The 23,787-nt window shown below is 53.8% G+C and overlaps 1 protein-coding gene across 12 annotated transcripts in view; it reads left to right on the top strand.

Annotated features, from left to right (window-relative positions):
- Positions 1-23,787, top strand: part of PTPRS (protein tyrosine phosphatase receptor type S) — a 110,742-nt gene that overhangs the window by 34,925 nt on the left and 52,030 nt on the right. For 6 of the 12 annotated variants that reach the window (XM_037823898.1, XM_037823899.1, XM_037823902.1 and 3 more), the window contains exons 2-7: positions 2,815-3,005; positions 8,915-9,060; positions 9,668-9,809; positions 14,326-14,514; positions 16,814-16,822; positions 18,497-18,514. In XM_037823898.1, the coding sequence (XP_037679826.1) occupies positions 2,915-3,005; positions 8,915-9,060; positions 9,668-9,809; positions 14,326-14,514; positions 16,814-16,822; positions 18,497-18,514 (595 nt within the window). In that variant the 5' untranslated portion in view covers positions 2,815-2,914. The remainder of the gene's footprint in view (positions 1-2,814; positions 3,006-8,914; positions 9,061-9,667; positions 9,810-14,325; positions 14,515-16,813; positions 16,823-18,496; positions 18,515-23,787) is intronic. The other 6 variants (XM_037823903.1, XM_037823901.1, XM_037823900.1 and 3 more) reach the window with 1 other exon arrangement.

The following is a 23,787-nucleotide window of genomic DNA, read 5'->3' as shown; positions in this document are numbered from 1 at the left end:
AGAAAGAATAACCTGTGCAAAGGTCCTGGGGCAGGAGCTGCCTGGCATGTTGGAGGAGCAAAAAGGAGTTGCCTCGCCAGAGCAGAGGGAGCGAGGGGGAGAGCGGGAGGAGGGGAGGGCAGGGAGGGGACGGGGCAGGGCGTGCAGGGCCTGGTGGGCTGCGGGGAGGACTTGGGCTTTTCTTCCGAGGAAGGTGGGAGCCATGGAGGGTTGTAGGCAGAGGAGGGACGGGCCCTGACTCAGGTGCTCCCAGGCGCCCTCTGGCTGCTGCGGGGAGGACAGACTGTGGGGGGGCGAGGGTGGCGGTGACCGCCCAGGTGCAAGTGGGTGATGATGGATCAGGTAGAAGAAGAGCAGGGGGTCCAAGTGGCTGGATCTGAGATGGGCTTTGAAAGTAGAGCCGCCGGGACTTCCTGTCCTTCTCCCCTGACCCCATATCCGTCATCTCCCAGGAAGTGGCTGGTGGCGGGAGGGCCATAGGCTTTGCCTGGTTCACCTCCCCCACCACAGAAAATTCTCCAGGGAGATCCTGGATCCTGAGAGACATCAGAACATTTTATCCTTTGGGGTTTATCCGCTGTGCTCCGACAGTGCCAGTCTGTCCTGGCCTTGCCACCCCCCATTCCTGCCTCCATCACCCATGCCTTGCAAGCCCCCAATTTCCTGGCCCCCTCCCCAGCTTGCTGGAGCAGTGGGTTTGGGGGAGTTGGGTGTCCTTGGCCAGGCAGCTGGAGGGCCAGGCCAGCCATCCCAAGAAAGGAAATTGAGACTGTAGCTGGGAGATCACTGCCCCAGGGCCGGTGGTGCTGCAAGCCCCTCTGGGCCGTGGACTCACCACGCTGCCTCAGTTTCCCCAGGAGCTCTCTGAAGGCCTGCCCAGCCTGACCCGAGTGGGTCTGGGCTGGAGCCCCACTCCTATCTGGGCCAGCCGCTGTGGTCACTGATGTTCCCAGCCAGGGCCACTGCCTTACTGGCGCCTTTTAAAGGGCCCTTGGGAGTGGGGGGATGGGTGGACCCCAGGGTAAGGAACTGTGCTCTGGACTTTATCTTCCTGTGTTCCCACTCTCCAGCTGGTTGAGTACAGCTGTGTGGCTGTAGCCATGGTCTGACTGTGCGCGGGCCTGTCCCTGGAGCCTGGCTGTGTGCACACATATGTGTGATAGAGCTCTGATTTTGCACGTCTGAATTTGTGGTCCAGCCGTGTGTGCAGGGATGATCTGCTGCCTGTATCTGCAGCCTGACTGTGTGCACCCATCCCTGTCTGATCTGTGCGTGAGGTTTATCTGCCTGGGCACCTGTGTGTCGGAGCTGACTGTGAGTTTTTGTCGGCCTGGCACTGAGCTGTGTTCCGTTTGTTGTCTGCCTGACTGTGATCCTGCTGTTTGTCTTGTCGACTGTCTGCCGTCTGCGGGGGTGCCTGTGTGTGTCTCTGGTCCTACTGTGTGTGTGCCCCTACTGTGTGTATGGTTGGTCTACCAATTGTGAGCCATTGTGTGCATCTTGACTTTCTGCGTATGTATGTCTGGGATCTAACTTTGCACATCTGTGCCTGTGGTCTGACTATGTGCAAATTATATCTGCATGACTGTGTATGCACCCTTTTCTGTTGCTTGCACATGAAAATATCTGTGCCTGCATCTAGGCTTGCTGTCTGACTGTGTGACTAAGCTTGCGGGTCTCTCTGTGGTCTGACTATGCGTGTGCCCGTATACATCCGTCACGGTTGCCCAATCATGTGTCTCCATCCACGGGTACGTCCAGTCTCTGTGTGCAGATGGTCTGACTAGGCGTCTGTGGCCTGACTGTGCGCTTTCTGTCTCCCCGGGCGTCCCCTGCCTCCTCCCTGAGCCGTGACCCGGGTACCTCCAGCCCAGCCTTCCCCTGGGGCTGGGCGAGCTGACCGCAGCTGGGTATTTTGGGAGCCAGAATCATAGGGGCTTACCCCTTCATTATGTGACATCCTTCCCCGTAACCGCAGCCCAGTCCCACCCAGGGCACGACCCCGCTACAAGTGCCTCGCCCTCCACTTCACCCTGCACCACCCTGGCCCTGTGCCCCGCTGCCTCTGGCCCAAGTGGAGATGGGGGAGATGGGGAGGGGCCCTGGCTCAGAGTAGGGGTTTCCTTCTGCCCTGGAGGTTGTTAGTTCTTGGGGGACACAGATGCTGAATGATCAACATTTGTATTGAATCTGCAAACGGGAGTGAATGCAGTGGAGGGTGATTTTAGTCATTTCCGAGGCTCTGGGATGTGGAGTTGCAATGGGGTGGGGGAGGCTTGACCTGTCCCGTGGTGGGGGTGGCGATGGGGGAGGCGAAAAATATTTCCAACTGAAGGACTGGCAGGTGCAAAGGCACTGAGGCAGGACAAGCTCAGCCTTGGAGCCAGAGCAGGAGGGGAGATTGGCGGGAGTCTCTTTCCCTGGGGCAGTGGGAGCCATAAGAGGTGTTAGAGCAGAGAGGAAGAGGCAGGTTTGTCTCCGGCAAGATCCGCCTGGTGGTGGTTGGGTGGAGCGGGCTTGTAGCACCACGTCGCAGCAGGAGGCAAGAGTGGACAGAGCTGGGGCACTCTCTCCTTCTCGGACACCCAGCCAGTGACGGGGGAGAAGGTGGGTGTTCAGAGCCCCCTCAGGGCTGGCAATCAGTTCCAGGTTGGGGCTCAGCTGGGCTCGGGGCTCAGCCAAGATCAGAGCTTCTGGGCTTGGGGCTCAGCCCAGAGTGGAAGCTCAGCCAGGGGTGCAGCTGGGGGTTGGGGACCCAGCATTTTTCTGCCTCCTTCCTCCCAGACTCTCACGACCCTTCTGTTGCCTCCGCAGACGCTGCCCCGTCTGACCTTCGGCTCGAGGCCTCTCTGTGAGGGACGGGGGGGCCATCCCCTCCCCTCCCCAGGGCGGAGGGCGGAGGTCGCTGCCAAGCATGGCGCCCGGCCGGAGCCCTGGCGTGGCGTCCGTGGTTGGCCCCGTGGGGTTTCTCATGGTCCTGCTCGTCGGAGGCTGCGTGGCGGAAGGTAAGGGAGAACCGCGTGGTCACGGGAGCGTGGATGTGTGTGTGTGTGTGTGGATACGTTCCCCAGCTCCTCCCTGGGGCTCCTGTTTGTGCCAAGCAGACCCCTGCCCTCCAGGAGTGAGGTGGAATTAAGTGCCCATTGTGCACTGGGCCCTGGGAGTTCACAAGCACATCATAACGATGGCATTAATAAAATAATAACAGTAACGATGAAAATGACATCCATTTCTCAAGCAGCTGTGCCCAGACTTTTCTGGCTTCATCTGGAGCCTTACAGAACCCAGGCATGCCAGCTTGGTTCCCTTTCCTATTTTTTCAGTGAGGACAACCAGGTCTCAGAGAGCGGGGACTTTATTGAGGTCAACCCCAAGTGAGCCCGAAAGTCATTTCCTCTTTCCTTACAGAGGGCAGCAAATGCCAGCACTCAAGTTTGCAGACACACGGGAAGACAAACCTTTCCAGACAGAGAGAGGGAGCAGGAGTTGGGAACAGGGAAGATGGGAGATGGCTTCCTAGGGGAGAGGGCATCGGAGCTAGGGCTTTGTGGATGCATAGGAGTTTGCCAATGGCAAGGACGTTCCTGGTGGAGGTGAGAGCACATGCAGAGATGAAAAAGGCTGCATTTCCAGATATACCATGGGAACATACGGGGTCAGGCCAGGGGCTCCCCTCCATCATGGAAAGAAACAGTTCTGCAGTCAGGCTGGGTTGGGACCGTGTCTCTATTACCAACTCGCCATGTGATTGCAAAGCCTGTGATTCAACCTCCCTCAGCCACCATTTCCACCTTATCAAATGGGGCTCAGAGTCCTGCCTTACCAGGAGCCTGTTAATTTTTGCTGCTGGGCTAACCCCGCAGACATACATCCCGCCTCATCCATTCGTGTTTTTCTTGTTTTCATGTTGTTTTTTTAATAAACGCTTTATACGTTCAGGTCGACCACCACGACCCAATGAGGTGAGAGCTGTTATTATCATCATCCCTGTCCTACAGATGGGTAAACCAAGGCACGGCGAGGTTAAGTCACAGCTAGAGAGTGGCCGTGCTGAGATTTGAATCCGGGGCCACCTGGCACCAGAGTCCGGGTTCCAAACACCCAGGGGCCCAGCGTGGTTAGCCACAAGCTGTCTGGCTGCTCTCGAGGGCCTGTTTTCCTGGACTCTTTCCCCTCAGAGAGAACGGTGGGGAAAAGGGGCTGTGCATTTTGTGGTTTTCATTCATTCATTTAACATAGGGTTTCTCCCTTTTGGCACCATTGGCACTGGAGACTGGGTCATTATCTGTGTCAGGGACCGTCCTGGCCACTGTCGTGTGTTGAGCTGCCTCCTTGGGCTCCAGTCACTCGATGTTGGCAGCACCCACAGTTGTGACAAGCACAAATGTCTCCCACCAAAAACATCTTACACCCTGGTGAGAACCCCTGGTTTAACTTGTGTTGGTTGAATATATAATATATTTATTGCTTTGATATTTTACTCCGATAACAACATTTGATGCGTCCACGTGATCATCGTGTGGAAGGCTTGACAGCCTTGGAGCTGGGATCATCCCCGTTTTAATGGTGGGGAAACTGAGGCTGCAAAGCGGCCGCTGTGCTGAGGGGGTGGAGGGCACAGAGTTTGGGGGCTCCCCCTGGCTCTGCTACGTGACTGCAAACAAACCTGTGCGTCCATCGACTCGTTCAGTGAGCTTTTATTAAGCACCTACTGTGTGCCAGACCCCGTTTTCCACACAGGGGACAAAACAGAGAAACAGCCCTGCCCTGTCATGGAGCTGAAATTCTAACGAGGGGACTCTAAGTGCCGTTTGGCTGGTGGGCGAGCCAGGGGATGAAATCAAGCAGGGGACGGAGGTGAGGGGCTAAGGGGAAGGTGGTCAGGGAAAGTCACAGTGCAGAGGTGTGGAGTTGTCTCCATGGAGATCTGCAGGAAAGTTGTTCCAGGCAGAGGGAAGGGCCTGTGCGAAGGCCCTGAGGCAGGCCTGGGCCTGGTGTGCTGGAGGAGCAGCGAGGAGGCCTGTGGGGCTGGAGCAGAGGGAGCGATGGGGAGGGCAGGGAGGGGACAGGGCAGGGCGTGCAGGGCCTGGTGGGCTGCGGGGAGGACTTGGGCTATTACCCCCAAGGAAGGTGGGAGCCATGGAAGGTTGTAGGCAGAGGAGGGATGGGCCCTGACTCGGTGCTCATGGGTGCCCTCTGGCTGCTGTGGGGAGGACAGACTGTGGGGGGCAAGAGAAGGAGTTTGGGGTGGCCAGGAGGAGATTTCAGTGCTGGTGCAGGTGAGTGATATCAGCAGCTGGCAGGTCGCAGGGACTTGCTCTACAGCTGGGGCATCTGCACCCCAGCAGGTGGATCGGTTTAGCAGCAGTCTTATCACCTGGAGCCCGGAGAGGGGTTGTGGACACTGTAGTCGGCACTGCCAGCTTTAGGAGGTGGCGCCGGGACCTTGGGGTGCCACCAGGAGGTGGGCTTTCAGGCCACAGAGGTTCCAGGCAGACGACTGCAGTGACAGCATCCAAGAGGAGCAATTTCCACTGTAGAAATGGTTTCTGGTCCAATGGGGCCTTCCCAGGATGCCGTGGGGCTGGCTCGGGCGGGGTTGCAGGGGACAGGGTGGCTAGGTCACCGGCTCTGGCATCGGAGCTCTTCCCTGCAGAATCCGAAATGGAAAAACAGAAATCAGGCCAGGCCGAGCCGGAGAAGCCTGAGTTCCCGTCCCAGACTCTGCACTGTTGGCTTCACCACTTGGAACCTCAGTCTCTTCATCTAAGCGACTGGACAGCTGCAGTGTTCGTGGCCAACGGAGACCCATAACCCCATTTATCGAATGCACACTATTTGCAAGGCCCGGGGACCTGGTGGGACCCAGTCCCAACCCTAGCCCTGCCCCTCACAAGCCCTGTGACCTGGGACAGGTCATTTGTCCTTCCTGTGCTTTCACTTTTTGCTCCTCCGGGACCTGGCCGTGAGACGGTTGCTGAGCCTCTCCAGGCCACCACCTGGTGGCATTTGGTCCCCAACACCTGTTCATACCCGCTGAGGCCTCCCCATGTCCTATCCCCCATCGCCAAGAAGAGGAGGGGAGAGGGTTTGCCAAATGAGAGAGTCCAAGCATCCGCGAGAAATCTTCTAATGGGGGACGCAGCGTGCCCGGAAAGTTCCTCCTGGCTGGCTCAGGTCCCAAAACCGCCTGGAGATTGGCCGAGGAGGCATTTACTATCTGGGGTTGGGGAGATGCGACCTTCTGAGGCCAGCAGTGAGCTGGCAGCTTCAGGGGGTCTGAATATCAGGGGGTCCTTCAGTGTCAGCCCAGAGAGGAGGTGTGGGGTCCCTGGAAACTGGGACTGTCCTATGAACATCATCCGGTAGCCACCGCAGCCACAACAGGGGTCTCCTGTGCCGGCGGGCTGTCATCCAAGAAAGCTCCCCAGCAGGGGGTCCTGGCCAAGCTGCTGTAGAAGCTACTAGATGCAGGGGAAGAAGCAACAACCCCAGGCAAGGGCCTGTCCATGTCCCCTTCTCTGGTTCGCTGTATCCCAGCGTCCAAGGGGTGTATCCCTGGCTCTGAGTTGTAAACAGGCAGCTGGAGGCCTCTCGCCACCCCCAGCCGCTCCCCTCTTCCCTCCCAGGGCTCCCGAGGGAGGATTTTTCCCAGAAGTAGTAAGATTCCTGACCCAGCCACTGTGATTTTCCCCCGTGTCCTTGGCCGGGGATAGCCGTGGCCCGGGGGTCACCATTCCTGAGGCTTGGAGGAGGGGCAGCCCTGGGAGTCAGCCAGGGAGGCGGGCCTGGCCTCGGGATGCAAATCATCTGCCCTGAGTCAGGCTCAAGGCCTGGAGGCGATGGGAGCAGGAGACGTGGGTTCAAATCCCAGTGCTACCCTTTCCGAGCTGTGTGACCTCGTGTAAGCCGTTAACCTTCCTGAGTTGAAACATTTCTGTCTGTACGATGGGATCAACAGTCACTGCCTCAGAGAGATACAGGGGGCTGGGGGAGGCCACAGGCTCCTAAATGTAGCACCCCAAATACACATGGTCACATCAATAGGAGCAGGGGTTGGGAGAAGGGAGGTGAAGATCCCCAGGCTGCTGGGCGGGAACTCTATCTTGTTCAAAGCCTGGCCTGAGACAACCATGGGGGGCATCTGAGCCTGTGGGGGACCCAAGCTTGGGACCTGAGGCCTCCCCCAGCTTCTCAGAGCTTCCAGAGCTTTTCTGGTGAGCCCCGGTGGACCCTACACTCTCTCCACGCGTTTCTGGCCTGTCCTCAGAGGCTCAAAGATCCAGCATTGCCCAAAGTTTAGTTGTGCATCTTCTGCATCTCCTCAGATCTCCAACTTCTCTTTACTTAATGGTTTTCTGTAATCAGCTCACCTTTTTTTAAAATTTTTAAATGATCTTGTCTTTAAAAAGTAATTTTAATTTAGTTTTAAATAGTTCTAAATCCAAGCAAGACACCAATATACAAAGTATCCTTCGCTGCTGAATCTAGATATCTAGTTTCTCTCCTGGGAGGCAGTTGCTGTTTCCAGCTCATTGTGGATGGAAACACATAACCTCTCTCTTCTCTCTCTGCATCCACGCACACAATCTTTCTCCCTTTTCATGTCTCTTATTTAACATGGCATTCTTTATATTCTCTCTAGCTTTATTTCGTTTAACAACATATCTTGCCTAAATTCCATAATGGGGGGGAAAGCATCCCTTTTTTACAGCTGCCTAATATTCCACTGGGTTGCCTGCCCACCCAGCATTTGTTTTTTCGATCCCCTTTTGTTGGATACTTGGATTATTTCCTGAGGAACCTTGTAAGTCCATTATATAGCGCTTGAGTCTGCTGATAAAGATCTCAGAAGTAACAATTCGTTTTAAAGGCTACACTGTGGCCTTACCACCCATGGGAAGGAGTCAGTGGTTACTGTAAAAAGAAGTTGTTGGAAAGGAAACAATATTATTAAACTTGCTGGCCCAGGGGCAGAGTGGGGGCTACTCTTTGTGAAGTCTAGAGACTTTCTTGGTGAGTCCTAATAACATTGGATCATTCTGGGTGAGTGAAGACTGTGGGCGCAACCCAGCCTGGTTTGGATCCCAGCATGGCCCCTTGCTGGCCGTGTGGCAAGTGCCTCCCCTGGGCTCTGCCTCAGTTTACCTGGGCAGAAAAAAAGGGGTCATGAGCCTGGCCCTGCCCCTCAGCTCTGTTGGAGGGTTCGGTGATACTGCACATACAGTGCATGCATACAGTAGGTGTTCAATAAATGCTCCAGTGGCCAGCGGCGTCTCAGATGCAGGTGGTGCTTACTTCGGGAAACCGCGGTAGCCCCTTCTGAGCCACTGCCTCTGGCTCGCAGCCCTGGACTCCGATCCCTCACTTCTTGTCACCTCCTGGTCCCAGAGACTGGAACCTGGGGTTTGAATGCTGGTTCCAACCCCAGATTCCTTGGCCATCCCCGTTTCCTGCTTTGTGCCTCAGTTTCCCCACATGGCCCCACTAGGGGATTTGACCAGGTCTTTTCAGGGCCCAGGACTCCCTAGGGCTTGACTGGGGGCTTCCAGGTGCTGAATTGGGGAACCCCAGACTTGCAGAGTTCTCCCCTTCCACCATCGTGGGGACCTGTCAGAGCAGGTGGGCCCCTCTGTGGGTGTCTCCACATGTGAATGTGTGTGGCGGTTGTGTCTGGGTCGGGGTGGGGTGGCCGGGCAGGTCCTGGGGCGCCCCTGGATGCCCCTTAACGAAAAAGGTGTTGAGTGGCTGTCTCTTTCTGGCTCCTTCCTCCTCTCTCTGGCCCTACTTTGGGGTCCACGTGGTACCTCCGTGGCCAGGCAGGGGGTGGAGGGCACGTTGGCGTGGCCCCCGAGGGGTCCCGGCCACACGTCCGGGCCCCCCTGAGCCCCTCCTCTCCCTGCTCCGTCCCCAGAGCCCCCCAGGTTCATCAGAGAACCCAAGGACCAGATCGGCGTGTCGGGGGGCGTGGCCTCCTTCGTGTGCCAGGCCACGGGCGACCCCAAGCCGCGGGTGACCTGGAACAAAAAGGGCAAGAAAGTGAACTCACAGCGCTTCGAGGTGAGTGGGGAACCGGGGAGGCAGTCCTGGGCCAGCACAGACACCTCCCCGCAAATACGGCATTGGCTGCGGGGGCTGGGCAAGTCCCGGGGGGCCCTTGGGCCCCTCTCCCACCCGCTCTGTGCCGTGCACCCCACTCCTGCCTGCTCAGTGAGGCCCCTGCTGGGCTCACTTGCTATGCTTCCTCCGTGCTGTGTGGCCTCAAGCAAGGCCCTGCCCTCTCTGATCCTTAAGTCAGACAGACACGGGAATTCACAGCTCTGCCACACATACTTCCACATTCAACAAACCTATACATGCCTTTACACACCAGTCTCACACTTACATGCGTAGATCACACACCCACGTGCACACAGTACCCTTTGCCTGTCAAATGCCCCCCTCACAGGTCTCTGCCTCGAGTACCTTTAAATGTCCGGGATTCTGCATGGGTTAACACGCCAACACATGGATGTACTTTTACGCGTGTGCGTGTGCACTCACATACACACACACACAGCCCCCAGCTCCTCTCCCAGCCATCCCTGGAGCCGTGGGGATTCCACGAGCACTTTCCTGAGACCCCAGCCTCATCCTGCCTCCTCACCCTCCACCCCATCCATGACAGACGATTGAGTTTGACGAGAGTGCGGGCGCCGTGCTGCGAATCCAGCCACTGCGGACGCCCCGGGACGAGAACGTGTACGAGTGCGTGGCCCAGAACTCGGTTGGGGAGATCACGGTGCATGCCAAGCTCACTGTCCTCCGAGGTACTGGGCACCCTGAGGCGGGTGGGGAAGGGACTTGGGCCCAGGTCCTTGGGGACGGACATCAAAGGAGTCCCAGAGAGTGACTCCCAAACCCTCCTGCTTGGAGTTTTCCCCCTGGGGGTCCTTGATCTCCCTTCTCCAGACCGTAACACCGTCGGGGCCCAGAGCCTGCTAGTGGGTGTTTATTGAGCCTCTGCAAGAGGGAGAGGAGCTTAAGGACTGAAAGCGACAAGTCTTTAGTGATGTTCCAGAATCTTCTTTGTTTGTCATCTTAATTGTGTTCTTCTGATCACAAGAGGCAGACCCAACTTGAATGGGCTCAAGCAAGAAAGATTATCAGTGTAATTAAAATGTCATTGGGGCGAGCAAGCTTCAGGTTCAGCTGGCTCTAGGAGCTCCTACAATAGTCTCAGGACTCAGTTTCTCTCTGCTTCTTGGCCTTGCTTTCTTCCATATCCTCAGTGAGTCCCTGTGAGCTCCAGGCTCACAGACCTCCTATCCCCACCCCGAAAGTGAGGACCGAGCAGTTCAGGGCTGCTGTTCATTGGCCCAGCTTGGATCACATATTAATTCTTGAGCCAGTCACCGTGGCCAAGAGCAACAGACATGCTGGCCAGACTGAGGCAGTTTGCCCAGATGAAGAAAGGACAAATAGATGCTGGGCACGCAGAAACAGCTGCCTGCCACTGCCACCATCCCTTCCCACGAACCTTCATAAACTCTGCTTTACTTGGGCTGATTGCTGGCCTCAGCGGGTGGGCCAGGGGCCTGGGGAAGTTGTTTCCCTGTTATAAAGCAGCGTCATTCAAACAGCTCTGCTCCCAGCCCACGCCAGCTGCCCCCTGCCGCCTTCTTCTTTGCCAAGGTCGTTTTAGAGCACAGGGGTCAAGGGTTTTAACCCAGGGCTCAGACACTCTGGATTCCCATCCCTGTGCTGCCACTTTGTAGCTGTGTGACCTTGGTCAAGTTAACGAATCTCTCTGGGCTGCATTCTCCTTACTTCTAACGTCGGATAATTGGGGTACCCGCTGCTAGAGATGTTGATGTGAATCAGACGAGTGAATGATGCTTGGAGATTAGCAGACAAGGAGGGTTTCCTCTGTCCTACCTCTTATTATTATTGTTGTCGCTATTGTTATTCAGGACGGCCGTGGCCAGTCCTTGGTGCAGCTCCTGGGTAAGTGGGTTTTGCCTCTCACCTGCAGAGACACAGCACCCTCTGTTATCCGAGGCCGCAGGGTGGGGTGCCCCCCCATGTCCTCCAGGTCAGCAGAACCAGGGATGGAGGCCAGGCTGGAGCCCCAGAAGGACTTCTCCCGGCCACCCCGGGGGGCACTTTGTCCCAAACCCTGGCCCCCGTGAAGCTGGGAGACATGAGCGTGCAAACCGAGGGTCTGTGCCTGGAAGGGCTCTGCTTTCAGGGTTCTCGTGTCGCCACCTCGAAATTCCTAGTAATTTCTTCAACAAGAGGCCCTTTGGTTCAATTCTGCACCAGGCCCCGCAAATTCCGTAGCCGATCGTGCCAGGAGACGGAGGGAGGAGCCCACGGGCCCCCTCCTGCCCCCTGCCCTCCCCCTTCCCAGCAGATATTTTTGCCCTGACCTTTTCCGGGCACACACGGAACAGCATCTCGTGCCAGCTTCTTTTGTAAGGGCTCAGAGTTAAAAGGACACGCTGTGAATCTACGAACCACCCAATCGCTGGGAGGCTGGCAGAGACACTTCTCTGCCCCCTGCCCCCCTCTCAGGGGGCTCCTCTGGGTTCTTTGGCAACTAGAAGGACGCGGGGCTCGAGCCGGGTGTCCGGCCCAAGGGTGATGGGCAGGGGTACGGCAGCTCCCCGAGCCCCCAGCTCCCAGCCGCTCTCCCGGCCTCTCTGCCGCCTCTGCCAGCTGACTGTGGCGCCTGCAGGCGACGCCCGCACTGTTGTTTTAATTAAACTCCGAGGAATTGGGCGCCGCGTGATAACGCAAGGAACATTTTTGTTTAATTAGGAGCTCTCTCGATGCCGTCAGGTGGCCACGGCGCCAACCCCCACCCCTCCCTACGCCCCGCACGCGGGCACACCGGCTGCCACCCACCTGTGCACGCTCACGGAGAACACCCTCCCCGCCCCGGGGCTGCATGCTCCCTGGAGGAGCTCACGCGTGTCCACGTGTGGGGGCATGGGTGCGGCACGAGTGGGCGTGCCTGGATCACACATGTCCCCACGCACGGAGGAAACAGGGGTACGGAAAGGTCCAGCGTGCCCATCGGAGGCTTCCACTGACACACGCACGTGTGCACACACACACACACACACACAGATCCAGCCTCACTGTGAGCCCCAAGACAGATCATTTTGACCCGTAGCCTCTGGTGACGTCACCAGTGCCCTATCAGAGCTGGTTGCGAGGTTGTCCGGGCCTCGGGCCCAGGAAGGACCAGTGGGGCCTGTGGACAGGCTCTGCAGCTTCCTCTGGGCTCAGCCAGGCGTGAGCTCGAATCCCGGGTCCCCATAAAACTTTATTTGCCAAAAGATGACGCAATAAAAAAATATGATTCAAAAAAAACAAAAAACAAAAACAGATGATGGGCCAGATACGGCCCCGGGGGCCGTGGTGTGCTCTCCGTCCCTTGGAACTTTCTCCGCTTTGCCCACCGTCGTGGAAGTCCTGATCCCGACTGTAGAGTGATGACTCCTGCTCTTTGCGGTTTTCTGTCTCGCCACGGGCCCGGCCACTCCTCACTTGTCCCCCAGTGGTGGCTGATGTGATGAGGTGGCCTCTGCCCTTTTGCTGTGACACCCCTCCCTCGGTGTGGGGGCTGTGGAGGCTCTGATGGGGTGTGTGGGTGGGCAGCACTGACTCGTCCCCTTACCATGTGCCTCGGCGTTCCTGTCTCTTCTAGGCCTCCCCACACCACGTTTTAGTACCCTTTAGCCCGGACTGATGAGGGGTGTAAGGGGGCTGCCTCCTTTGCCCGCTGGCAGCCCTGTGTCCATCAGCTGTCCTGGGTGGTGGCCCAAGCAGGGGGCAGGGACAGTAGGAGTCAGAGCAAAAGGGGCTCGGGGCTCAGCTCCCGGAAAGGGGAGGGGAAGAGTGTCAGAGATCCCCTCTCCTGACCGAGCCGCCTCCCCCTCCCCTGGGGCCGCTCGATGTGGTTTGCGGGGCGCTCCAGTGGAGGCTGTCCCTGTCCAGCCATCAGCGGCCACCTTATTACGTCACCTGGAGCCACGTTCCCGCCACTCCCAAGGCTTCAGGGAGCTGGACCTTGGGGCCCAGGAGTTTCTAGGGAGGCCAAAGGAAGCTTGATCCTAGCGAACCCACAGGGAGGTCTGGAAGTGTGGTGCCTCTCAGGGGTTGACGGCAACTGTGGTTGAGTCACGCGTTTATTTACTGAGTGTCCATGGAGGGGCAGAGATGACGTGACACCCTGGAGGGTCTTGGGGGTGGGGAAGAGCATCTTCAAAGCTGAACCAGTGGGGCTTAATGGGGTATAGAAAGGTGGGAGGTATTGGGAGCTATGGTGGATGGTGGAGGGAGGGTGTCTTTACAGCCGAAGCAAAGCTGGGGATATAATGGGCACAGGCAGGCAGGGGTAATGGGGAGCTATGGTAGATGGTGGAGGGAGGGTGTCTTCAAAGCTGAACCAAAGCTGAGATTATAATGTAGCATAGACAGATGGGGGAAATGGGGAGCTATGGTGGATGGTGGGAGGAGGGTATCTTCAAAGCTGAACCACTGGGGATATAGCAGGCTCTGACATATACAATGATGGGGAGCCACAGAGGGCCACAGGGAGAGAGTGTCTCCAATACCCAAGCATTGGGGTCAGAGTGAGGCCCTGAGCTGGGTGCTAAAGACCCAGTGGAGACCCAGATAATTACAAATGGTGTTCGACGCCCCAGAGAAGACATTCCTGAGTCCAGGAAAGCCTATAACACGGCGACGTTTGGTTAAGTAGACGGAGGAGGGCACGAGCCGAGGCATGGGTAGGAAGGGGCTTGAGGCTGACTGGGAGAGAGCGAGAGGGGGAACGTGGTGCATAGGGGGTGGGCAGGGGCCAGCCGGCAGGCAGGAGCCAGGGTGCCTCCTGAGGGCAGTGGGAGAGCACGGCAGGGGAGGGTGCGGTTTGTTTGATGATTAGAAGGGCTCCTGGGTGCTGTCAGTTAACAGCATCTTCTGATCTCAGCACCATTGACACTCGGGGCCGGATCATTCTCTGCAGTGGGGCTGTCCCGGGCATCGCGGGGTGTTGAGCTGCACCCCTGGGTTCTGCCCATGTGTGACAGCCAAAAATACCCCCAGACATTGCCAGGGGTCCTCTGGAGTTGGAAGGGCAGGATCTCCCTCCCCGGGGGAGACCCCCCGATCTAGCCTGGGGCCTCAAGCTGCCAGGAGAGCTCGTCTCCCTGTTTTCCGGAGAAGGAGACGGGCTGTGGGAGGCTGGGGGCCAGGACGGAGGTTTCCCAGGACCACCCGGTCCCCCAGACCATTGAGCCTTCTGCCCCGTCTCTCCCCTGTCCCCGCCCACAGAGGACCAGCTGCCCCCCGGCTTCCCCAACATTGACATGGGCCCCCAGCTGAAGGTGGTGGAGCGGACGCGGACGGCCACCATGCTGTGTGCCGCCAGCGGCAACCCTGACCCCGAGATCACCTGGTTCAAGGACTTCCTGCCTGTGGACCCCAGCGTCAGCAACGGGCGCATCAAGCAGCTGCGGTCAGGTGAGCTCGGGGGGCCACGGAGGGCGGCAGGGGGAGGGCACTATTCCCAGTGCCCCTGCCCTGGGGAATAATGGGGAGGTGGGTGGGCAGAGATGATGTGATACCCAAGAGGGTATTGGGAGTGAGGAAGAGTGTCTTCCAAGCTGAACCAGTGGGGATATGATGAAGCATAGACAGGCAGGGGCAATAGGGAGCTATGGAGGATTGTGGAAGGAGGGTGTCTTCAAAGCTGAAAAGCTGAACCAGTGGGGAAATGATGGGGCACAGACAGGTGGGGATAATGGGGAGCTATGGAGGATGGTAGAAGGAGAGTGTCTTCTAGGCTGAACCAGTGGGGATATGATGAAGCATAGGCAGGCAGGGGCAATAGGGAGCTATGGAGGATAGTGGAAGGAGAGTGTCTTCAAAGCTGAAAAGCTGAACCAGTGAGGAAAGGATGGGGCACAGACAGACAGGGGTAATGGGGAGCTATGGAGGATGGTGGAAGGAGGGTGTCTTCAAAGCTGAACCATTGGGGATATTATATAGCATTAACAGGCACGGGTAATGGGGAGCTATGGAGGATGGCAGAAGGAGGGTTCTTCAATGACTGACCAGTGGACACAGACATACACAATGATAGGGAGCCACAGAAGGCCACAGGGAGAGAGTGTCTCCAATAACCAAGCAGTGGGGTCTGAGTGAGGCATAGAAGGTTACAGGTAACAGAAAGCCACAGCAAGTGGTGTGTCTCTGCAGCCCAGTGGGGACACAATGGGGGGCAGATAGGCAGAGGTGATGGGAAGACGTGGAGGGTGACAAGGGGAGACCATCTTCAGTGCCCGGCCACTGGGTATATAGTGGAGCACAGATAGTCAAGATAGTGGGGAGCCATAGAAGGTAGCAGAGGGAGAGTATTTTCTATGCTAAAGCAGTAAATATGCCTGGGGGCAATATAAAGGGGCAAAGAGAATCGCGTAAGGAAACAGCAAGAGAGTATTTCTAGAGTTGATGCAGTGGGCGTGTCCAGAGGAGGTACAGTGGGCCATAGACAGCTAAGATCACGGGAGCCATAGAAGGCTGCAGAGGGAGAGTGTCTCTAACGCTGAAGCTGTATGGCCATGACGGGGCCAAGACGGGCAGAGGTGAGGACGAGCCATGGAGGGTGGTGGCAGAGGCTTGGGTACGTGACGGGGCACAGACACAGGCAATCCAGCCCATTCGTGCAGGCCCCAGCTGGACCAGGGGGGGCCTTGGGACAGAGCACCAGGCCATGGCCACCTTGGGGCTGGGTGGCTCCGCAGCTTTGTCTCCACGTGTCCTCTCTGTGAGTCCATTTGTCTGTGGGACTGTGTGTGTGCATTGTCAGTCATCCTACTTCCTCCTGGCCCGTCAGCCTCTGTGTCTGAGCGCCCTGTGCAGTCCTGACCTGCATCCCATGTGCAGGCCAGGCCACGGGCACGCACAGGTTCACCTTCCCCTTTCCCAGAGCAAAGCTCGTCTGTGTGTCTCGGCCACTCATGTGCCCACGTTGCAGTCCCCTGCGTGTATATGCACCGGGGACGGGAACTCCTTTGCCCTGACTTGGCGTGTACCTCCCTGGTGCAGACATGCATGCCAGGGACGTTTCCGTGTGCATTCACGTACATGTTGCTACTTAGCAAGTACACACAAGGCATACGCACACACAGTACATGTCCGTGTCGTGCATTTATTTTTTCCCTTTGCTACCAGCCTGAGACTTGCCTTCATGCAGGTTCCCGTTGAGTCACCCACAAGCCCACATGCACCCTCTTATTGCTTGCTCTCTCCCTTTCCTCTGAGGACCCCCACCCCTCCCAGCAAGCCCCCCGAGGATCCTCAGTGCCTTCCTTATCCTCCGAGGAGCCCATGTGCCCATCTTCTGCTCTCTCCTTTCCCCGCAGCGAAGACCCTTTCCCTAAAAGAGGGCAGACATTTTATCCAAAAGAGAATACTTGGAGCTTGGGGACTTCAGCAGAGGCAACTTTGGGGATCCAGTTAGAGTCCGGGCTGCAGCCCCAGCTCTGCCGTCTACCAGCTGCCTCCCGTGGCAGGTCCTCCTGAAATGTGCAATTTTCGTAGCATTATTGTAAGGTGTCCTTGCCAAAACGCCTGGCTCAGACTACACGCCCAATGATCATAAGCTGCTTTGATTAATAATAATAAATCTGATTATTGCCTGGCTTCCGGGCCCTGCCCCCCGCCACTCCCCACCCGGACGGGCATACAAGCGTCCGAATCACCACCACCCGTTAACGCTCGTGTTCTCTTTTCTTGTCTCTCCCTTGTAAATGTTCAGAGACCTTTGGTAAGTCTGATTTTCTCACCACGTCAGTGACTAACGTCCCCTCGTTCCTCCCCTCTCTCCCCTCCCCCAGACTAACAGCCACCGTGACAGTAACTGTGCCCGCTCCGTGTGGCATGTTTACTAATGGCTTCCCCCTCCCCGGTCCCTGGCCCTCCCCAGCGGGGTGCCAACGGGCAGCAGGCAGAAGAGACCAGAAGGAAAAGAGGAAAAAAAAAAAAAAAAGACAAGGCCACAGGGGCCAGCCGGATCCCAGAATGGGGGCTGCTGGGGAGGTCAGGGGGCTCCCAGGGCTCCCAGAACTTCACGTCTAGCAAAGTCTCCCCCTCCCCATTCCGGGCTGGAAAGGGGTTTAATTACAGAAATTTTAGGGCAGGGGTGGGACAGTGGTGGAATTTTCCAGTCTGGCTGGTGCCAGGTGCTTCTCTCTCTCTTGCCCCCAGCGTCCAGCCTGAATCCCCAAAAACCCACTGCTGGGCTAATTCTTACTAAGGTGAGAGTGACTGATACTGCCCCATGACAGTCCCTTATCTTCCCCAGGGTAGGAAATGGAACCACATTTGATACCCAAGAGGTCCACTGTGTCACCTCAAAGAGAGTGGCCACACCGGGGAGCCCACTTCCAAGGCAGGAACAACATAAATTTCAATTCCCAGTGGTTCCACCTTGAGCAAATGCCCGTTTCCTCAACTATAAAAGTGTGGAAAAGGACCTCCTAGGGTTGAGGATTTGGCGAGCGTTAATACAGGGGCCAAGAAAGTTCAGGCTTGGGAGGCTGGGGAGCCAGGTTCCAGGCCTTCCCCTGCCCCTGGCTCACAATTCCCTGCTCTCTCTGGGCCTCAGTTTACCCATCTGTAAACTGGGGCTAGGCCACACAGAAAGAGCTTATAGTTTCCGTGCGTCTATAGCTGTTCTCAGCAGTTTCTCTGCCTTCGTCTCAAGGTTTCCTGGTTCTCTGCCCCATTATCTCCAGAGAGGAGGGCCCCAAATCTCCCCACTGGGAAGATGAGTCAAAAGCAGAAAACTCTCCAGCCCGGGATCTTCTGTTTCTGACTTCTCACCCCCAAGCTGGCCCCGTCCCTACGGCTCAGACGGACAGACAAGCAGGCAACCCTTTCCTCTTTTCCTTTTGGAAGTTCGGAAGGCTGCAGGGCCTGCCCCCTGCCGTGGATACCCCCCTCATGCCCTTCCCTCTTTCCTTTGCTTTATTAATGCCCGGCCCTGGGCCACTAACCCCTCTCCCTTTGCCTCTTAACAAGATTCCCCAGACACCCCCCGCCCCGTGCCTCCTGGTGCCAACTTGAAAGCCCCCCAAGAAGGAAACATGGAAGAGAGGTCATGGGCCTCTCTCCCGTGGGCCCAGAGGAAGCCCAGAAAACAAGAGCCAGGCCCGGCGAGGCTGATTGACATCCCCAGGGCAGGGATGCCCCTCTGGCCAGACCAGAGAAGCTTCTAGACTCAGCCCCGCCTTCCTGCTTGGCGAGCCCCGGACACCCCTGTCCAGCTCCCGGGAGCCTCGTCTTCCTCTCCAAGGGTCTTCACGGGCCCTGGGCCCAGCTGGCTCAGCCCCTTCACCCCACCCCGATGGGGGGCAGCGTGCACAGGCCTGGCCTGTGCCCCCCGGCCCCCCCCGACTACCTTCTGGTTTTCACCTGACTCTCTCTGTTTCCCTTACAGAAAGCACTCCGATTCGAGGTAAGAGGCTCTTTCCTCACTCACTCACCCAGTCACGCTCTCCGCCGCTGCCCACCCAGCACCCCCCTTGTCCCCCAGGTTCCACGAGGGCTGCCCGGCCCCCCCTTCCACCTGTCTCTTCCTAGCCACCCCACCCGGTGTCTGTCCGGTCTCGTTTCTGTGTTGCCGTCTGTGGCTGGGGAGCCATGCACGGTGGTGGTGGTGATTCCTTGGGCCCCCCCGCCATGGTTGCAGAGAGAGGGTGGGCTCCTTCCCAGGAAGGGACAACACCCCTACCCCCGACACACACACCCTGAGCCCCAGGGGCCAGGTTTCTGCACGAAGCCCTTGTCTGTGTCTGGCCTCAGTTGTCCCCGTCTGTGCAATGAGTACGCAGAAGGGACTCTGGTTCTATGGTTCCTTCTGGTGCAAGCAGAGGGCTTTTCTGAGTCTGGCTCCCTGGTGCTGCCCCAGAGAGGAAGCTAGAGCTGGCCTGGGGAAGAGCCTGGCAGAACAGCCAACGTTTAGTCCCGGCCTTGCCCCAAGATGCTGTGCAGCTCAGAGCAGATTCCCTGCCCTCCCTGGGCCTCCCTAGTGAAACCTGCCTGTCTGCTTCCCGAGAGCCTCCAGGTCAGGGCAAAGCAGGGAGTGGTTTTAGGGGTCAAAGTCCTCATTCATGGCCCTTAAATAGAACTTCCCAGTGTTTGGAGCGGGCACCCAATTCTTTGTATCTGCAGCACCTCCAGGGAAAACTCATGAGCAAAGCTGGGGAGGAGGGGTCCGCTTGGGAAGTTCAACTGATTTTTGGCTTGCTGGTGCCAGGGCCTCTGATTAAAAAGACTGTGATTCAAACACACCTTCATTGACTCATGGTCTTCGACCCAGGCCAGTGCTTTCAGAAATAACTTGTGGAAATCTTTGCCTCGCTTTTATTTATTCACGGGTGCTGAAGTATTTTCTCGAGGCCTGGGATTTCAAACCTAATTAGAGGTGTTCACTCAGCCCCATTTACTTGTGAAAATGAAGACTTATTTCATTTACTCGTGGGCACTGAAGTGTTTGCTCAAGTCCTGTATCAGATATTCTTAGGAAGGCTCATTTATTTTTTTTTTTTTTTTTTTTTTTTTTTTTTTTTTTTTTTGTACCCAAGTTTTTTTTTTTGTTTTTTTTTTTTAATCATCATTTTATTGAGATATATTCACATACCACGCAGTCATACAAAACAAATTGTACTTTCGATTGTTTACAGTACCATTACATAGTTGTACATTCATCACCTAAATCAATCCCTGACACCTTCATTAGCACACACACAAAAATAACAAGAATAATAATTAGAGTGAAAAAGAGCAATTGAAGTAAAAAAGAACACTAGGTACCTTTGTTTGTTTGCTTCCCCTACTTTTCTACACATCCATCCATAAACTAGACAAAGTGGAGTTTGGTCCTTATGGCATTCCCAATCCCACTGTCACCCCTCATAAGCTACATTTTTATACAACTGTCTTCGAGATTCATGGGTTCTGGGTTGTAGTTTAATAGTTTCAGGTATCCACCACCAGCTACCCCAATTCTTTAGAACCTAAAAAAGGTTGTCTAAAGTGTGCGTAAGAGTGCCCACCAGAGTGATCTCTCGGCTCGTTTTGGAATCTCTCTGCCACTGAAGCTTATTTCATTTCCTTTCACATCCCCCTTTTGGTCAAGAAGATGTTCTCCATCCCACGATGCCGGGTCTACATTCCTCCCCGGGAGTCATATTCCACGTTGCCAGGGAGATTCACTTCCCTGGGTGTCTGATCCCACGTAGGGGGGAGGGCAGTGATTTCACCTTTCAAGTTGGCTTAGCCAGAGAGAGAGGGCCACATCTGAGCAACAAAGAGGCATTCAGGAGGAGACTCTTAGGCACAAATACAGGGAGGCCTAGCCTCTCCTTTGCAGCAACCGTCTTCCCAAGGGTAAAACTTATGGTAGAGGGCTCAACCCATCAAACCACCAGTCCCCTATGTCTGTGGTCATGTTAGCAACCATGGAGGTGGGGTAGGCGAATACCCCTGCATTCTCCACAGGCTCCTCAAGGGGGCACTACATCGTTTTTTTTTTTTTTTTTTTTCCTTGTTTGTCTTTTTTCTTTTTTTTTTTTTTAACTTTCCCTTCTTTTTTCAAATCAACTGTATGAAAAAAAAAGTTACAAAGAAAACAAACATACAATAAAAGAACATTTCAAAGAGACCATAGCAAGGGAGTAAGAAAAAGACAACTAACCTAAGATAACTGCTTAACTTCCAACATGTTCCTACTTTACCCCAAGAAAGTTACATACTATAGCAACATTTCAGTGAACTTGTTCCTACTACACCCATCAGAAATTAACAGACCATAGTCATTTCTGGGCATCCCCAGAACGTTAAATAGCTTATCTGTTCTTCTTGGATTATTGTTCCCCCTTCCTTAATTGCTCTCTACTGCTAGTTCCCCTACATTCTACATTATAAACCATTTGTTTTACATTTTTCAAAGTTCACATTAGTGGTAGCATATAATATTTCTCTTTTTGTGCCTGGCTTATTTCGCTCAGCATTATGTCTTCAAGGTTCATCCATGTTGTCATATGTTTCACCAGATCATTCCTTCTTACTGCCGCGTAGTATTCCATCGTGTGTATATACCACATTTTATTTATCCACTCATCTGTTGATGGACATTTGGGTTGTTTCCATCTCTTGGCCATTGTGAATAATGCTGCTATGAACATTGGCGTGCAGATATCTGTTCGTGTCACTGCTTTCCGATCTTCCGGGTATATCCCGAGAAGTGCAATCGCTGGATCGAATGGTAGCTCTATCTCTAGTTTTCTAAGGAACTGCCAGACTGACTTCCAGAGTGGCTGAACCATTATACAGTCCCACCAACAATGAATAAGAGTTCCAATTTCTCCACATCCCCTCCAGCATTTGTAGTTTCCTGTTTGTTTAATGGCAGCCATTCTAACCGGTGTTAGATGGTATCTCATTGTGGTCTTAATTTGCATCTCTCTAATAGCTAGTGAAGCTGAACATTTTTTCATGTGTTTCTTGGCCATTTGTATTTCCTCTTCAGAGAACTGTCTTTTCATATCTTTTGCCCATTTTACAATTGGGCTGTCTGTACTATTGTCATTGAGTTGTAGGATTTCTTTGTATATGCAAGATATCAGTCTTTTGTCAGATACATGGTTTCCAAAAATTTTTTCCCATTGAGTTGGCTGCCTCTTTACCTTTTTGAGAAATTCCTTTGAGGTGCAGAAACTTCTAAGCTTGAGGAGTTCCCATTTATCTATTTTCTCTTTTGTTGCTTGTGCTTTGGGTGTAAAGTCTAGGAAGTGGCCTCCTAATACAAGGTCTTGAAGATGTTTTCCTACATTATCTTCTAGGAGTTTAATGGTACTTTCTTTTATATTGAGATCTTTGGTCCATTTTGAGTTAATTTTTGTGTAGGGGGTGAGGTAGGGGTCCTCTTTCATTCTTTTGGATATGGATATCCAACTCTCCCAGCCCCATTTGTTGAAAAGACCATTATGGCTCAGTTCGGTGACTTTGGGGGCCTTATCAAAGATCAGTCGGCCATAGATCTGAGGGTCTATCTCTGAATTCTCAATTCGATTCCATTGATCTATATGTCTATCTTTGTGCCAGTACCATGCTGTTTTGGCAACTGTGGCTTTATAATAAGCTTCAAAGTCAGGGAGTGTAAGTCCTCCCACTTCGTTTTCTTTTTTAGAGTGTCTTTAGCAATTCGAGGCATCTTCCCTTTCCAAATAAATTTGATAACTAGCTTTTCCAAGTCTGCAAAGTAGGTTGTTGGAATTTTGATTGGGATTGCATTGAATCTGTAGATGAGTTTGGGTAGAATTGACATCTTAATGACATTTAGCCTTCCTATCCATGAACATGGAATATTTTTCCATCTTTAAGGTCCCCTTCTATTTCTTTTAGTAGAGTTATGTAGTTTTCTTTGTATAGGTCTTTTACATCTTTGGTTAAGTTTATTCCTAGGTACTTGATTTTTTTAGTTGCTATTGAAAATGGTATCTTTTTCTTGAGTGTCTCTTCAGTTTGTTCATTTCTAGCATATAGAAACATTACTGACTTATGTGCATTAATCTTGTATCCCGCTACTTTGCTAAATTTGTTTATTAGCTCTAGTAGGTGTATCGTTGATTTCTCAGGGTTTTCTAGATATAAGATCATATCATCTGCAAACAATGACAGTTTTACTTCTTCTTTTCCAATTTGGATGCCTTTTATTTCTTTGTCTTGCCGGATTGCCCTGGCTAGCACTTCCAGCACAATGTTGAATAACAGTGGTGACAGCGGGCATCCTTGTCTTGTTCCTGATCTTAGAGGGAAGGCTTTCAGTCTCTCACCATTGAGTACTATGCTGGCTGTGGGTTTTTCATATATGCTCTTTATCATGTTGAGGAAGTTTCCTTCAATTCCTACCTTTTGAAGTGTTTTTATCAAAAACGGATGTTGGATTTTGTCAAATGCTTTTTCAGCATCTATTGAGATGATCAATTGATTTTTCCCTTTCGAGTTTTTAATGTGTTGTAATACATTGATTGTTTTTCTTATGTTGAACCATCCTTGCATGCCTGGAATGAACCCCACTTGGTCATGGTGTATGATTTTTTTAATGTGTCTTTGGATTCGATTTGCAAGTATTTTGTTGAGGATTTTTGCATCTATATTCATTAGGGAGATTGGCCGGTAGTTTTCCTTTTTTGTAGCATCTTTGCCTGGTTTTGGTATTAGATTGATGTTAGCTTCATAAAATGAATTAGGTAGTGTTCCATTTTTTTCAATGTTTTGAAAGAGTTTGAGTAAGATTGGTGTCAGTTCTTTCTGGAAAGTTTGGTAGAATTCCCCTGTGAAGCCATCTGGCCCTGGGCATTTATTTGTGGGAAGATTTTTGATGACTGATTGGATCTCTTTGCTTGTGATGGGTTGGTTGAGGTCTTCTATTTCTTCTCTGGTCAGTCTAGGTTGTTCATATGTTTCCAGGAAATTGTCCATTTCTTCTACATTATCCAGTTTGTTGCCATACAGTTGTTCATAATATCCTCTTATAATTTTTTTAATTTCTTCAGGATCTGCAGTTATGTCACCTTTTTCATTCATTATTTTGTTTATATGGGTCTTCTCTCTTTTTGATTTTGTCAGTCTAGCTAGGGGCTTGTCAATCTTGTTGATCTTCTCAAAGAACCAACTTTTGGTGATATTTATCCTTTCTATTGTTTTTTTTGTTCTCTATGTCAT

This window comes from Choloepus didactylus, assembly GCF_015220235.1.
Source record: "Choloepus didactylus isolate mChoDid1 chromosome 25 unlocalized genomic scaffold, mChoDid1.pri SUPER_25_unloc1, whole genome shotgun sequence".
NCBI classification, from domain to species: domain Eukaryota; kingdom Metazoa; phylum Chordata; class Mammalia; order Pilosa; family Megalonychidae; genus Choloepus; species Choloepus didactylus.
Note: the sequence above shows the minus strand (reverse complement) of the source record. Positions and strands in the feature narration are given on the sequence as shown.